This window comes from Pelmatolapia mariae, linkage group LG8 (assembly GCF_036321145.2).
Source record: "Pelmatolapia mariae isolate MD_Pm_ZW linkage group LG8, Pm_UMD_F_2, whole genome shotgun sequence".
NCBI classification, from domain to species: Eukaryota; Metazoa; Chordata; class Actinopteri; order Cichliformes; family Cichlidae; genus Pelmatolapia; species Pelmatolapia mariae.
The window spans coordinates 23,234,490-23,252,598 of NC_086234.1; the positions used below are offsets into that span (position 1 = coordinate 23,234,490).

The following is an 18,109-nucleotide window of genomic DNA, read 5'->3' on the forward strand; positions in this document are numbered from 1 at the left end:
ATTCCCAGTGTGAGCCAAGTCAATGTAATCAGCTTTCAGATAAATGACTGGGCGATCAATAAACCTTTTAGTGTCATGAAAGGAAGAGAATTAGCATCTGCATTTCTGGAAGCCTTTTACAAAAGTGACCTCTGCTTGATTCAACCAAGCCATGACCAAGTCCAAATGCATTTTCATTTGGCAGCTGAAATTAAAGCGTTATGGGAAAGGGGCTATAAGATGATAACCGAGTTAATGAGTCGCCTATCAATAACTCTATAACATTGTCTGCTTTAGCCTGTGAGAGATGGGGATATCTTTTAAGTGGTGTTGATGTGCCCGGCCTTGGACATGGGATTAAAGTAATTATAATTAAAGTTGGAACATGTCTGGTCTGACAGGGAATGATTAGGCAGCGCTGCTAGCAGTCAAGGATCCTCCTGTTTGATCTTCCAGTTCATCTGGAAAAAATGTGTGCATGGCTGTATAGGCTATAGAGGCTATGAACATGTAAGACCTACTAGACATATTTTATAGCCTTGATCATTTATTGAAATAACAAGCATAGCAACCAAACATATATGCATAAACAACTTTGCAACTGGTCATACAAGTTGGACTTTGGCACTTACAAAGCTGTGGTAATCATATGGTTAGCAAAGATATATGAGAAAGAAAGTCTTCTGTTTAGATTCATAACTCAGGTATCATGTGTATCACTAAAATGAGAAAATAGCAGCTCTTTCCAAAATAATGTTCACCATATTTTTAGTTTAGTTTAGTTTGTTAGCATTAAACCAAATAACCAGAACTCTAGTTTATAAGCCGGAGAACTTGTCAGTTTACAGATGTCTAAATAGTTCTAATGCCCATATGAAAAAAGTTGCATCAAGTACAAGGGAATCAGAATGTTAACTCATTAAGCATCACTGAGGTTGAAGACATGTTTCTAAATGAATTCAAACTTAGAACAAAACTAGCTTTCAGGATCTGTTTAGCCGACTCCTTGTGTCTGCTTCAGTCCTTAGACAGCATCAAAGATGGACGTGACTATCGTGACGTCATTGGTGGTTTGTGTAGTTCTTCACGTCTCTAGCGTTTTCGCTGCTATTTTGGTTTAAAAAACAAATGGATGCACAGAAGGCTATTCTGACAAGAACACCAACTAGCAATGCCAGTGACTTGTCTGTCACAAGTCATTAGCCTCAATTTCTTATTCAGCATGACCTGAAATGAGTAACTGATCCTGTAATAGTAAAATATTTACATAGATCAAGCAGAAAGGGTTTTTTCGTAGACTTCTAATGACTTGACGCCTCCTGGGTGAGGTGTTCTGGGAATGTCCTACCGAGAGGAGGCACCGGGGCAGACCCAGGGATTATATCTCTCGGCTGGCCTGGGAACGCCTTGGCGTTCCCCCGGACAAGCTGGAGGAGGTGGCTGGGGAGAGAGAGGTCTGGGCTTCTCTGCTTGGGACTGCTGCCCCCGCAACCCGGCTCCGGATAAGCGCAAGAAAAATGGATGAATGGACTTCTAATGACCAGAAGTGTTTTTGCAACCACAGCTATTGCCAGCTTGATACGTTGAGGTAGAATTCAGGTTTAAGGCACTTCCCAGAAGCTACTACAAGTTTGTTTTAGGCATGTAGCTTAAAGCTACGTTAGCTGCAACTAACATGACACAGTTGAATAAGAAAGAACATCTGGTTTTCTGCACTTATTTTTAATTTGTGAATGAGTGAAACTGACAGTTACGACTATGGCAAATATAAGAGAAAACGCTAAATCGTACTTTTTCAGTAAGTGCACACGTTAAAGTAAATTGGACTCTGACTTTAAGAAGAGTTCTCAAAAATGATTATTTTATTGTAATGTGCAAAAGTTGCATATATGACTATACTAATCGTAGGTAAATAGTTTGGTGCACAATATTTAAAGCTGAAAGTGCCTGAAACCACAGGGCAAAAACACTGGGAGAATAAAATATGTATTAGCTGTGTTGTTCTGAGACACAACATTTTGTGCAAAGGCAGATATTTGAATAATTAACTACATAATTTGATCTGAGCTTAATTACAATATAATATGATTCGCCATTGTCAGTGAACTATTAAAGCTTCACAATAATCCAGCAAAAATGTGTTGAGATATATTAAATGACGTCTCTAACTGGAGTTAATTGCCACAGAAAGCATAAAAGCATACTCATGAAACTTTATTACATAATGATGCAATGTTTCTGACGAGATCAAAGTGGCAGGCTCTCACGCAGACCTGCATTTCCATTTACAGAGTGGTAGGAGCCCTGAATGAGATTTTATCAACAATTACAACTTTAATCCAAGAATCTCTCTTTTCCCTTCGCTTTATTTGTTTTCCTTTGCCTTATTTTTTTCCCCCTAAATAACTCACAGGCATCAGAAGACTTTTCCTGGGACCAAAATCAACATATAAAATCACTGAAAGACAGTGCTTTAAAAGTAATGAATAATTTATTGGAGGCAATTGTCTGTTTTTGTGTATGAATTATTCACTTTTTATGTTTAAGCACAGACAATCATTACTGCAAAATCATTCATGCATATTCCCATATCGCTTGCCAACTAATTTCCTCTGCTTATCTGGAAGGAAAAGGGCAAGCATTTAGACCTGCCACTGCAATAATATAATGTTATGTATAATGTTGTTGTATATATGCATATAAAAAAGAAGAGACTACCGTTTCTTTTTTCTTCATAGCCATTCATCTTTTACAGTACAAGTATGGAATAATTCAGTTTGTCAAGGACGAGGTTACATATGGTCATGCACTGACTGTTAAACAATTGCCCTGTTTAACAACAAAACCCTACGGGATACATTTTCCACACTAAGTGCATAAAAATCCCAGTTTCCTCCTATTTCTGGCCTAAGCTGCAATAAACATGCTTCTACGAGGACGCATTAGGAGTTAGGGCACTTTGACACAGCCTGCCAGGCAGCTGTCACCATGTACAACCTTTAATGGAGGGAAAAATTTATCCATTATCTTCACATTTAGTACAAAAACATATCAGGTAGCACTTGTGCAATGTCAAGGGGCCATTTTACAAAAAGTTGCTTTGGCCAACCAAAGATGTGTGTGGACACTAATAAAAAGTAAAGTTACAAGTAAAAAAAAAAATTAACAGATGCAATGAGCTCATTTGTTACAAATTTGTCTCTCAGAAGGTGGTAAAGTCTCACTGGGCCAGCCTTCTGCTGGAAACATGCAGCACTTTTCATTAGTCAGGAGTGTGAAGCAGCCTTTGGGTGTAGAGAGGGGAAGATGCCACTATGCAATAGTTGAATGATTGAGATAAATTAAATATTTTTTTCTTGGACAGCTATGTATCTATCCTGAAAAAAAATTTTTTTTTTTTCTTTGTGAGAGTTGCGCAAAGTATATTGCTGTTTTACAGTCAAAGAATCCTGGCACGTCCACATTTAATTCCAATCTACAATAACATGATATAAAGTCAATCCACTTGGTGATAGGGGTCCAAGTGCCTTTTTCCCCCCTGATTTTTTAGCCGGTGGTTTGCCAAGTTTATAATAGCTTTTAAACCCCCCTGTGTTTCTTCAGGGAATGTAAGCTGTTCAAATGGCATTATAATTAAAAGTTCATACTTAAAACAGCAATTTAATATATTTTGCTGATTTAAATTAAAAAGTGTCAGGGGATGTTGTGATTGCCTCTGAGAGAGCCAGCGCTTAGCAGCCACCTTAAGACACACATGTATTTTCTGTATATAACACATGTAATATACTGTTTAGAAAATAAAAAACTTTAAGCATGTGCCAGGTTAGAATTAGCCAGTGATGCTTAATGCTAACCTTATCTTAGCTAGGTTTATGTTAGCTTTTGTATTTGTGTAAGCTTTTGTTTTTGTTAGCAAAACAATGGTTATCAAGTGTAAAATGAATAATATATCTATATTTTCTCTGTCTGGTACCTTATAGTTGTATACGGCAACACACAGACGATTATATGTTATAGACTATTTAGAAAATGAGAACTTTAATTATCTGCCAGTTTAGCATTAGCCAGTGCTAAATGCTAACATAGCATCTTAGCTAGTATTTACTAGCATGCGTGTTTACTGTAGGCTTGTGTGTACAATACAACATATCCATATTTTTCTGTATTTTTCGGTCCTACAGTAGTATAGGGCAACACATGGACAATTGTACTGTTTTTGTTTTGTTTTGTTTTACTTTTAGCGATGTAAACCTGTTTTCTGTTGCAAATCATGTTTGTCAGGTTTGCTGGCCAAACATTCTTATGACGAGTAGAGTTTCAATTGACCATAAGACAGTATAAGATGATTTCTTTCTAACCATTAGCCAGCCCAGATTACCGTGCATGTCATTTACATTAAGTGTTCCAGCATAAATCCAAAATAAATGGAAACTTGTACACCCAAATCTTGTTTTTTTACATCATTAAAGATGATTGCTGTACAATCATTACACCCTGGAAGAAGAACAGTTCAAAGAAAACTTTAAAACCCTCAAATTACCATGACATTCATGCCCATGATGAGTGGCTGTAAACCACAACTGTATGCACATGAAAGCCTTACTTTGATGGTAGTGGTTAGGGCATTAGAGAAGAATAATATGTGCATGCATATGTGTGGTGTGTAAGCACTAATATGGAGCTGTATTCTCTCTGTGAATTATGGTGGGCGTCACTCAGCACATTGTTTTCCAAGAGTGGTAATATATGACACACTGCTACTCTCATTCACAAACCACCAAGTAATCAAAAGTAAAGCCCTACCAATATATTAGCTGCTCGTAAATATTGGATTTTCCTGGTATTTGTCATTTTGTGGAAAGAAAGAATCGGGATGTTATTGTGAAACATAAATGAGATTCGTTTCATTAGTAAATGTATGAGGATAAAAGCTGAGCTGAGCTGCTCAGCTGTGATATCCTGCCGTGGCAGTCTGGACTTAGATATGATCTGCATTATAACTGCAATGTAATCAGTTATTTCTATAGAACATAATCTGTAAAAGAACAGCAAGTACAAGCATTGTACATCAGCTGGCTACACCCATAGCGATCCTTCCAAAGCTCTTATTGCCAAGTTAGTGTTTGTGTGTCCTGGCACCTCCACCTTTTCTAATCCTCGCGCCCCCCTCCCCCTGAGTTCATCCTCTGTTTCCCTCTGCTGCACTGTCGCCATTTCTCCAGCTTCCTCTGTAACGAATAGTTGTAACCACAATTTTCAGAAGTCATAAATAGGATATTCAAGTACTCCAGAGTTACTGTTAGGGTACTTTATATAATCAGGGGTGACTTAGACTCCACGATGTATGACTTATGTAAACGTTTGCTAACAATTTTATTTATAATAATGGATTGCATTTATACAGCGCTTTTCGAGACCCTCAAAGCACTTGACAATTCCACTATTCATTCACACACTGGTGAAGGCAAACCACAGTTGTAGCCACAGCTGCCCTGGAGCAGACTGACAGAAGCGAGGCTGCCATATCGCACCATCGGCCCCTCTGGCCATCACCAGTAGGCGGTAGGTGAAGTGTCTTGCCCAAGGACACAACGACCGAGACTGACCGAGCCGGGGCTCGAACTGGCAACCTTCAGATTACGAACTCTTGAGCCACGATCGCCTTCGCCCTTATAAACATAATTTGATGTGACCAAATGTTTAAATAGCACAGTGGAGGAAAAAACATCACCCACACCTTAGATAAATAACAATAAAAATAAGATAAAAAACCTTTTTTTAAAAAAAAATAAGCAATAGTGCTATTTCAGAAATACCATCAACCTCTGCCCTTGACCTTGAGGTCAAGGTCACTGAGATTCAAATTTGTCAGAGATTTTTAGTAGATATGCCTATGGCAGGGGTGGCCAACTCCAGGCCTCGAGAGCCGGTGTCCTGCAGGTTTTAGATAACACCCTGGGTCAACACACCTGAATCAAATGATTAGTTCATTACCAGGCATCTGGAGAACTTCAAGACATGTTAAGGAGGTCACAAACATCAGAACTCTCTGCCTGGGAGGGATGTGAGGTGGGCAAATGAACTGAATCATTTCTTCAACAGATTTGATTCAGCCATGAGGCAGTCTCCAACATCGGCTGCAGACTCAACCACCCCCATTGCTGCTGTTCCACCTCTGACACCTCAGACACTTCACACCTCCTCTATTCACCCTGCTCACTCCTCCCCACCCCCAACAACAGCATCCAATACACAATCAACACAAGGCTCCAGACTGTCTCTCTCAACCACCCAGGTTAGGAGGGAACTGAGGAGGATTAATGGCAAGAAGGCAGCGGGTCCAGATGGCATCAGCTCGAGGGTCGTCAGGTCCTGCGCGGACCAACTGTGTGGTGTGATGGAGCACCTCTTCAACCTGAGCCTGAGGCTGGGAAGAGTCCCACAGCTCTGGAAAACCTCCTGTGTTGTACCAGTGCCAAAGACTTCACGCCCCAAGGACCTCAACAGCTACAGGCCGGTGGCTCTGACATCCCACCTGATGAAGACCCTGGAGCGGCTGGTCCTGGCTCAGCTTCGGCGCCTTGTGAGCTCATCACTGGACCCACTTCAGTTTGCCTACCAGCCTGGCATTGGAGCGGATGATGCCGTCATTCACCTCCTACATCGCTCCCTCGCTCACCTGGAGACCGCTGGGAGCACTGTGAGAATCATGTTCTTTGATTTCTCCAGTGCCTTCAACACTATTCTTCCCTCGGTTCTGAAGGACAAGCTGGAGAACTCTGGAGTGGACCATCACCTCACTACCTGGATTTTGGACTACCTCACCGACCGACCACAGTATGTGAGGACTCAGGGCTGTGTGTCGGACAGGGTCGTCTGCAGTACGAAGGGCCCCACAGGGAACGGTTCTGGCTCCGTTCCTCTTCACCATCTACACTGCAGACTTCTCCCACAACTCCACCCAGTGCTTCCTGCAGAAGTTCTCTGATGACTCTGCTATAGTCGGCCTCATCACTGATGGGGACGACAAGGAGTACAGAGGACTGACTCAGGACTTTGTGGACTGGTGCCAGCTGAACTACCTCCAGATCAATGCCAGTAAAACCAAGGAGCTGGTGGTAGACTTCCACAGGCACAAACATCCTCCACTGCAACCACTGAACATCCAAGGTATGGACATTGAGACTGTGGACAGCTACAGGTACCTTGGTGTTCATCTGAACAACAAACTGGACTGGACTCATAACTCAGACGCCCTCTACAGGAAAGGGCAGAGCAGACTGTACCTGCTGCGGAGACTCAGGTCGTTTGGAGTGGAGGGCCCACTCCTGAAGACCTTCTATGACTCTGTGGTGGCCTCAGCCATCTTTTATGGTGTGGTCTGCTGGGGTGGCAGCATCTCTGCTGGGGACAGGAAGAGACTGAACAGGCTGATCCGAAGGGCCAGCTCTGTTCTAGGATGCCCTCTGGACCCAGTGGAGGTTGTGAGTGACAGGAGAATGGTGGCTAAGCTGTCATCCCTGCTGGACAACATCTCCCACCCCATGCATGAGACTGTGACAGCACTGAGCAGCTCCTTCAGTGGGAGACTGCGGCACCCACGGTGTGGGACGGAGAGATTTCGCAGGTCTTTCCTCCCCACTGCTGTCAGACTCCACAACAAAGACTTTAACTGATCATACACACACATCCACAAATGTGCAATAACACAAATGTGCAATAATCTTTCTGGCACCGTTGTATTTTTCACTCTGTTGTATATAGCATTTGTATTCTATTTTTATCCTATTGTATATTTTATTCTATTTTATTCTACTGTATATAGTATTCTATTTTTATTCTATTCTGTACAGTTGTGTACTGTATTTATTCTTCCTGCTGTGACAAAACAAATTTCCCACGTGTGGGACTAATAAAGGTCATCTTATCTTATCTTATCTTATTTAGCCATTTAAATCAGCTGTGATGGATCAAGGACACATCTAAAACCTGCAGGACACCAGGCTCTGGAGGCCTGGAGTTGGCCACCTCTGGCCAATGGTATTAATGAAACTCCTTCGTCACGGTCAAGTTACTGCACTGACAAACTTGGGTCATCGCACCACCTGCCCAGCAGGTTGACGACAATACTCCATCAGCCTTTTATGGCTGAAAATCTGAAAAATCCCATTTTTGGATATCAAATTATTGACATTTGTCAAAGCCCATGGTGAGGCTATAGTGAAACAGACCTCTCTTTCAATTCATGACATACAGATACTTGATCATGCCCCTTTACATCACATTTAAATGCACTGGGCATCGTAGGCACAGTCATGGTAAATGTTATGAAAGCATATGAATCTTTCACCACAGCTTCTGACAAAATATTAGTGTGAGTGAGTTGTAACCTGTTAGTCCATGTAGATTTCAAATAACTATAACAACTTAGGACTTAATAAGAATTCATTATTCATGATTACTGATGTTTTACCAGCTTTCTAACTTTTCCGTATAAGATGTTATCTCCGTGCCTAAGAAATAAGAATACTATTCTGCATGTCACATCAGCATACAGAGCTCTGTCAATGCAATCAGTGAAGAGTAAAATGTCCAATACACACATTGCGACAACAGTAAAACAAAACAGTTATGTTAATGATATCTGTGAGTCAGACATGACGCCCTGTCAGTAGTGCTGGGCGATATGACGATATATATCGTGTGGACGATAGAAAAGTTTCTATCGTGCCATTTGTCTTCTATCGTTTCTATCGTTTCTAACCCTAATTTAATAAATTATTACATAAAATATATCATTAACCCTTTACAACCGGTCGGAGCAGGCACACTCCGTTTTGCCTAACTATTTTTAAATCCCTGTAGAACTGGAACCACGTAAGGTAGCGCAATAATTGTTTTTGCATATGAAACCGAGTTGTACTTACATCTTATTCCATTAGCTTGCCCTAGGTCACGATTTCCTTCCACATATAGCTTTGCAAAAATTGCATAAAAAGCGCTTCCAGCAACAAAAACATAATATTCCAGACTTGCAGCAACAAAAACATAATATTCCAGAAACACGCTTTGCCGATCCGATCAGCTGTTCATAACACTTCCTACGTTGGAATATAAGTCAGCGTGAACTATCGCACGTCCGCCATTACATGGCCGAAACCGGAAGTGACGTCATTTTCGCGGAAAATTTAGTTTTTTAGCTTCAAAGCCTATTTTGGTGTTTTTAAAAGTCATGTTTGACTTTATGCTTTTCTGTATCCTTTGTGGGATGCTTAGAAGTCAAATTACACTGTTGGAAATAATTTATTTTGATGCACATGCTGTTTTTTTTGCAAATTTGCATTATAATATTTATTTTCATTTTTCCTGTAGTATATTAAAATTAGTGTATCTCAAACATAAAACTATGAAGACACTCAAAATAAATTTCTTGTGGTTGGAAACTATTTTGTGCAACTTTTTTGTATTTACAGTTTTGAGGGATAAGCCTCTTAAATTTCTCTAACTAGAAATATATCTAAAAAACAAAACAAAAACGATTTTCAATTTTTTTGTAGTTTATTGCACTTTTTTTTGCAATTTATGTAGTTTCTACGGACTCAATGCATACATAATATTAAAATTTGGGCTATAACGGTTGTATTGATGTATAGCAACTTGAAATGCTCCCACAAATGGCACTACAGCATGTAAAATGTAAAGATAAGCTCTGGCGGACTTGGTTCTATGGTAGGTCTTAAAGGGTTAAATAGCCTGTGGCAAATATATTAGTGTTGTCTTCTCACTATACATACTCTGAACTTTATGCTAGAGAAAATAAAGTATAAAAAAATGATATTTTTTGCAAAGAAACTCTGTCTTGTGGTTTTGCGACATGGTGCTGCTTTACGTGCACCCAGATTTGCGACATGCTTTACGGTAACTCAAAAGAAAGACTGCACCCTCTCCACTCGCTGTTTACAGACTGCATACTTTCCAGATGACCACAGGTCAGGTGGTATATCGTGATATATATCGTTATCGTGATATAAAAGAATTCATATCGTGATAAATATTTTTTCCATATCGCCCAGCACTACCTGTCAGGTCCATTTAATTGATGACTTTTTTAAGATGTTTGGTTTGGCATTTTTGATTTGGCTCTTAGATTGTATATTGGTACATTTCAGTTCCTATGAAAAGTTTTGTGACAACACCCACACACACACAACCTCTGTACTACTGATAAATAGTTTCCTTCCCACGCCGACTGTGAGCCAACAATAATGACTGAGATGATTGTGAACAATTACCTGTCAGCGTTTTGGGAAAACGGTTAAAGGCAAATAGTTTTTACAGTTGATTGCTTAATATTGATTTGCTTTATTCTACTTAGAAAGCTCATTTTCCCAGCTTTGTTGTCTGTACAATTGTGCTCTTCCCATTGGTGTTTGTAGTCCAAAATGATGGCAGCGCTAATATAGATCAATCAAGCAACAGTTATCAAAAAAGCGCCACAGTTTTGATGCTGTGCATACCAGCAAGTAGGAATTCTGAGAACATGAATAGACGTGTTCAATGCTATCTGCAATCACATAACTCAGTCTTTCCTGTTATAGAAAACTCCAACAAAGCCACCAACTCTAAAGCATGCAATGACTCTCATTTTGCTGATGCCTAATTGCCAGAAATGATGAAAGCACAAAGCTGTACTTAAGGAACGTCTTGTCTTGTTCTCTTATCAGTTAAAATTTTAGGAATGTTAGAGAAAAAGCTGCTCCTACCTCACAAACTGCTGTTATGAGCTCGTAGTGATGCCGTGTGCGTGAGCATGAAGCTCTCAGTGCACTGCTGACTGCTGGCAGATGGCGATCTGCGCGGTGAACGTTGAAAACGACTCCTCCTGTTGAAGTAGTTGCCAGTTGTCCACAAGCGCTTGTTCTTCCTCAGATACTCCTTGTAGTTCTTGGTGAGCAATGTGTAGAGGAACGGGTTGATGCAGCTGTTGGAGTACGTCAGGCATGTGGTCAGGTAGTTGATGTTACGTTTGGCTTTGGTGGAGAGAGGCAACGAGGGGTGAAACTGACCCAGCAGTTGCCAGATCCAGAAGGGCAGGAAGCATGCCCAGAATAGGAGCACGATTGTAAAGATCAAGTAGAGCACCTTCAAGGACATAAGAGCACAAAGAGGTGCCAGCAGTGAGACTCAGATTTCACTTGGTGGGACACCTGATATTGGGATGTAAAATGCCAATCTATGTTAATGCATACATGCCAACCCTCCCGATTTTTCCGGGAGAATCCCGAATTTCAGTGCCCCTCCCGAAAATCTCCCGGAGCCACCATTCTCCTGAATTTCTCACGATTTTTCACCCGGACAACAAAATTGAAAAACCATATCCCAGAATTCAAAACACGGCCCAGCCAATTCCAGTTTCCAAAAATGGCGGCAGCTACTTAGTTTTAATATTACTCTTATTTTATATATATATATCTTTATATATCTTCCTGGGTCGCAAAATAAACTTTTAACATTTTTTCAGGCGAGAATGTAGGTGTGTACACTTCAAACATCTGAGCCGGCGAAAACAGCAAACCCCGCGGTCTTTCGCTACTCAGGTTAAACATGATATATAAGTCACTTAAATAATTAAAAAATGTTATTGTTTGGCTTTTTTCAGTGTTTTATTTGTTCGTGAGTAAATCGGTTTGGCTGAGATTAAAGTTATTAGATTAGATTAGATTAGATTAGATTAGATTAAATAAAACTTTATTAATCCCTCAGGAGGATTCGTCCGGGGTTTTCACACAACTGAATGAACGTCAAACAGAAAACTGATTAAACAGAAGTGTGAGACGGTCGAGAATTTACGCTAGCGTTCGGTTATATTTTAGATAGCAAGGAGCAGACGGCTGAGTTTCACTCCACCGAGAGAGCTTGTGGCGTAATTCTGACCGTCCAGTTTCACAGTCGCTCACTTCCGGCCTACCCGGCTTTCGGAGGACCCGGCCCACTTAGACCGCGAAGGCCGGGTCCTCAGGTGGACGCAGCCTCTGAATTTGAACACCCCTGCTGTTTCCGGCCAGACAATAATAACGGTAACATTTAAGTTATTTTATCCGATAAATAAACATTGTAAAAGCCAAGTTTTTTTTTTATACCACCCCCCCGGATGGGTGGGTCGATAGATGGATGGATGACAAACATAATGGGCAATACAATGTGCAGACTTAAGGTCTTCCACACCAACTTGACAAACATCACAATAATGTGCTATAGCAACATATATTACACTAACTTTTATTTGCTGTAAAATAGTAGCAAGACCATAGTAATCTATTAATACTGTTCATAACCAAACATCTGCTTCTTTAATGTGATATCTTATGTGGTGCTGCTAGGTCAAAAGACTTCCGGTAAATGTCACTATATCTTGGCTACTTTGTAGAAGGTCCTATGCACTAAGAAAAAAGACATTTCAGTCATATCACTTTAGCCAAGTGATATGACTTAACCCAAACCCTACAAAACCCCTATATTTTGGAGAAAGGCAAAACAAGCTTTTGTGGATAGAGTGTAAATAGTTTTTGAGTTGTATCAGTTATCAGAATGATTTGTTCCCTAAGTGATAAGACTTTGGAGGACAATTTAATAAAAATTACATATTTTGATTGGGTTAAAGGTCATTATTAATAATGAGTTAGTCATCAGAGGGTAAATAAGCTACCAACCCATTTCTGGTTATGGGTATGGTTAGGGTTATGTTAACATAACATCGGATTATAATTTTCACCTATTTGGCATACTTAAACAAAAAACTTATTACAGAAAGGAAAAATGCATGCCTAAGATGTTTTTGCGACTTTAGCAAGTGTTTACAACTCAAATCAGTCATGCACTGTAATAGTATCTATACTTTTTTTATCAGTAAATCTGGTTGTCCCCAGATCTTTAATAGTGTCCCTATACAGTAACTCCTCTAAGGTATTGTATGGAAGCCAATGTTAACTCATTAATCCTTTCAGTAAATTCCTATAGACTTTGGCTGTGTTGTGTTTCTTGTATTCTTGTGTGACTTTAGCAACTATTGCAAAACTATTTCCCTGTGGGGAATACTGACGTAATTTTCTCTCATTTCTTGGTGCAGCATGATAACAGCAAGAGGTTCACAGTGAAGCACAGCCCTGGTAGGGAAGGAGAGAATTTTTAGGATATCAAATAGTAGCAATTTTAAAGGTAGGGCAGTCTATATTGTCCCTTGGGCTTCAAGATTCTCACCCTTAAATGCAAGTGATGGGTTACATTTAAGCGCATGGGGAGAGAATAAAACCATCTTAAGCCCTGCTATGAAACAAAATGGAATGCGCATCAGACAAACCCTGCATGAAGTACTTCTTGTTTAGTAGTGGAATGTCTATGGAGGTTTGTACAGCATCACTGTGTCTAACTTCAAACATATTCATTAGGTTGGTGTTGATGGATGTGTTCATCTCCTGCTGAGCCGAACACTGGGAAAGATGCAAGAGACAAGGTCGAGGGTGAGGCAGCTTACCAAAAAAGGAGAACTGAGATCGAGTGGCAGAGTCTGTGTGAAAATAACTGAAGAATTTTTAAGATATTATGTGATGCTCTCTTATTGATATAGTTGTTTTAGAGTATATTGTACGTAGCTTGGCCTAAGAGTAAGATTTATTTTTTCTATTCCAGCTTTTATATATGAGGATGTGCTTGGCTGAAAAAATAATGAGCAGATAAATCTAGAACATTATAATTATCTGTAGACTAATAAAGAGTTTATCTAATAATAATCATTTGATACAAATAGTGTAGTAGTCGCACGCACCATTTCTCTGTGGTTTTTGTTCTTAAACTAAAGTTGTGTAATTATAATTACATATTCTTAGTTATGTAACATACTAATACAGGATCTTTAATAGTAATGGAGTGGTATTAATGCTATTAGTATGTCACATTAGCATTTTTACTTGTGCAAAGTCCTTGAATATGTCTTCCAACATTGTATAAAACATTGACGAAAGGGATGAGGCCAATATTAACCAAGTGGCTACTTAATCTTTCCAAGGTCCTTACCAAGCCATTTCATTCTCAAAATGTTAAACCAATTCTTTGATTTCATTAATTTTTTTTTCAACTGCCAATTTTTGACACTATTGGAAGGCATTTATAAAAATGTCGCACCGTGATAAACTCCTAGAGATTGGTCAGCGACCGCTTCGCCACCTACAATCACTAGAGAAAAATATGACACATTGTCGAGTGGTTGTTGAAGGTTCCTAACTGTCATACTGTAAAATGAAATTGTGGTTTTGTACCAAAAACCTCTATGATTGTTGTGGTCACTAGCAGACTAGCAGACGACAGGAAGGTTTTATCTCTTTGTTATCAGTCTCACCAAGCAACCTCTTGCAACCACTTGGCAACCAGTCAGTCATGACATTGACTTTTCTCTAACAACCGGTGGTTACCAGGCAGTCACCAACCAGTCTCTAAACCTGTGTGACAAGGGCTTTAAATCTGTGGGAACCACTGTATTGCCCTTTTGTTTCCAGGAAGAAATGTGGCTTTGAATAAAATTGGCATAGATAGCTGAGTAGTGGCATTTAAATATTCAATCCACACAAAAACCTTTGATAAGTGGTAAGACAGTAAGTGCAATGATAAAGCAAAATAGTCACATTAAACACATTAATTTGTGCTCAACTTACCTTTTGATTTGGTAATTTTTTGGTCTGCTTGAATGTCTCCGTCTGTGAAATCCAATAAGTGCGTGCAAGCTGGATGTAAAGATAGCCAATAATCAGTCCTGGAGCGACAATGCTAGTGCAAAACAGGAAGGAGATGTAAATCTTGTAGGAGAGCGGTGACAAAGTGGACTGACACATAGGCTTGGTGCCCACTGCCATCAGTTGAATTCTCACGATCATCGGTAGGGTGAGGATTAGAGAAGCTACCCAGACAAGTAGGGCAATAGCTTTCCGATAACTTTTCGATCGTTTCACTGTGTCGAGTGGCTTGAGCACTGCAAAGTAGCGCTCTGTACTCATGATTGTCAGAGTAAAGATGCTTGCGTGCATGGTCAGGAAGTCCATGCTTATCAGAATCCGACACCCTGCATCTCCAAAGTACCATCCCTTCAGGAAGTGTGTGCAGACTACGAAGGGGATGGTGAGAAGATACAGCAGATCTGCTAAAGCTAAGTTTATGATGTAGATGTACATGGAGGCTGCAGACCTCATGGAGTGGCACATCACCACCAGGGTGTAGATGTTCCCGGAGACTCCAATGAGACACATGATGGAGAGGATGGTTCCAATGGTAAAGGTGGCAGCTGTATCTTCAAGTGAGTTCAGAGGAGGGTCGGTTGCATTGCCCCCCCTTTCCACCAGGACTCCCACAGGCTCCATGGACACTGTTGTCATGTCTGGATGCAAGAGAAACGTATGGGAACAGGGAAATGATATATTAGCTCTCCAATATAGCCAATGCATGGAAGCTATTTTAATGAAGTGGATCTTTTGGGGATTTATAAACAGATTACTAAAGTGTTAAAAAGACTATACTGGCATATTTTCTGCAAGCTATCATCTCCATTTTGAAAAAACACGCCAATAGGTAAAGATCTAAACCATCTCTCACTCTGAGTCTCTGACTCATTGCATATTTACAGAGGTGGATACCAAAAAGTGTCAAAATTGTTAAACAAAAGGTTAAATTTCTGTCTGACTAAAGTTTAATCTGATTAATAAAAATTACCACAGCAGTGTTTTAGTAAGACCAAGCTGGTCAAGAACTGAGGCGTTATCCCAAGTTTTGAAACTGTACTACTAATGTTTAGATTCAGTCTGCACACTGTGACTCAAATGACGCAGAAAATCTGACACTGAAATAATCTTTGATGGAAATTAGCGCTCTTGTTATTGAGTGTTATTTGTCTGTTTAGCACTAGCACAATCTTAAACTCTGGTGACAAAAATGTGTCATCATTCTCTTCAAGTTTTTAAATGGGAAGAAGTTCGGTTTTTTATCATGCACCAACAAATATGTAGCCTATGGTCTTGTATGTTATTCTTTGAATAAGTTATGACTCCGTGTTATGAATCAGAATTATGACTTATGTGCTGAACTTAAAGTAAACATACTGTGAGTTTCTAACTTGGTCAGTTGGTTACACATTGAGGTCTAGGCTGGAACCATGAATCTTAGTTTCTAAAGAAAATTTTGCTTATTCCCATTTGACTACCGCACAACTTAAGAAAAAGAGTCTCATGAACATTGCACAACTGAAAATGATCTAAGTCATTTCTCAGAAGTAAGACTAAAGCTAAATGTATCAGAGTTGATCCAGTTGTTGCACTGATGTCTTTACTGAGTCATAGACATCTTCTTGTCAAGGTTAATGCTCACCTGTCAAGATTCAGACAGAAATCAATAAGAAATAATTTCTCCGTTGTGACTTAAGTAGTACCAAAAAGTACCAGGGGCAGAGATAAAGTCAGGCTGGGCTTATATTACATTTTAGCCTTCAGTAATAGAATTTCCTGGCAAGCTCAGATAAGAACAGCAGTTCCTACTACATGCATGTAAATGCACAATTACAAATCTATTTGGGAAATAAAGTGAACTGGATGTCTTACCTGGGCTGCCTTACTGGACAGAAGAGGTTCAACACTCAGCTGTGGTTCCACTGGCCATGCTCTGTCAAACTTCACACTTGCTGGACAAATTTCACACTCCATAAAAGTCCCCACAGAGTGTAGAAAGGAAACCCACAGGTGGAGCAAAGGAAAAGAAATTTATATCCGGGAGTCCTGAAGGAGGAAAATGACCTAAATGAGTCATCGACTACAACAAAAACCCCTCCACTGTTGACTCGTCTCTCGACAGCAAATCAACCAATCTAACGTGTCTTGATTCAAGAGAAAGTGCGCTGATAGCAGCCTTAAAAGTTCTCTCCTATTCCCTCCACTCTTTGTGCACCTTAGCAGCATCCACGTACAGGATGTCAGCATCGGCAGAATCGGAAGAGAGAGAGAGAGAAAAAAAGGGGAAAAAAAGAAAGCATCAGTGAAACAATCACAGAAGTGAGGATCACATTAAGCTACAGCTGGCTATGGAGAATCCTCTGTTTGACTGAGAGAGAGAGTGATCGAAAGAGTGTGAGTGCCAGAGGTAGAGAGGGCAGAGCAAAACCAGGGAGAAAGGGAGGGAGGGGAACAGAGCTACCAGTGAGGTACTCTCACTGAGAAGCCTGAAAGTGGGAGGGAGAAGACGCAGAGAACGGACAGCAGAGAGGTATGCAGGAAATGCATTCTGCTCTCTCTCCTTCTCTCTTTCACTCTGTAACCCCTGTGCCCTCTATTTCCATGTGACAGGGGCGTGTGCAACAAACTGATATGCAATAACAGGACTTGAGACACACTTGCATGACAACCCCACAGACACACACACAAAAAACATGCAGTAAATAAAAGATATACAGCAATGGCAATTTGTTAGATTGTGTTTGTTATTTTAACTGAATAGTTACAGAGTCAGCGTCAACTACCATTGCAGCAATTTGCCTAAGCGTAGTCATCAGACGTTATCTGCTGCAGAGAAGCTGATATAAACTAAACAGTGTTGTTGGCTTTCTGTCACTGCTACAGGCTAAATATTGACTACATGTTAATAAAACTGCATGTCAGGTCAAAGACGTGTAGTTCCCCCTTTTTACCTAGAAGAACAATTGTAAAATTACAGTGTATAAATTTTTACCACTAGGTGTCAGTAGATTGCAGTCAGCTGAATTTACCCCCACCATTTAGCCTGTATAATACTGGCTATGGTGACCACTACAGGACAAAAAAGGTCTGGCTGCCATTCATCTGTAGTGAGTGTTTGCTGTCAGTTAGCTGTTCATCTTAGATGTCAGTATACTGGTTATCCTCGTCTATTTTCTGTAGGGAAGACAGTAAAACTTTGTGAAAAGAGTCTGATATGAGTCAACGACTTAGAGAACCTCTCTTTTGTCTGATTATAGTGATACTGATGAAAGTTGTTGAGGATATCCTGAACTTTTGTCTTATTAAGCGCTGTCAGGCAATAACCGCTTTTAGCCTCCGTTAGCTACCATAAGCTGGCATTCGCAAAA

General features: G+C 40.1%; 1 protein-coding gene across 1 annotated transcript in view; it reads right to left on the reverse strand.

Moving 5' to 3' along the window:
• LOC134632807 (urotensin-2 receptor) overlaps nt 1–17,181 on the reverse strand; it is a 58,607-nt gene extending 41,426 nt beyond the window's left edge. The window contains exons 1-3 of the mRNA XM_063481620.1: nt 16,614–17,181; nt 14,685–15,400; nt 10,743–11,121 (exon numbers count right to left, since the gene is read on the reverse strand). Coding sequence (XP_063337690.1) covers nt 10,744–11,121; nt 14,685–15,398 — 1,092 coding nt within the window. The 5' untranslated portion in view covers nt 15,399–15,400; nt 16,614–17,181 and the 3' untranslated portion in view covers nt 10,743. The remainder of the gene's footprint in view (nt 1–10,742; nt 11,122–14,684; nt 15,401–16,613) is intronic.
• Between the last annotated feature and the right edge of the window lie 928 nt (nt 17,182–18,109).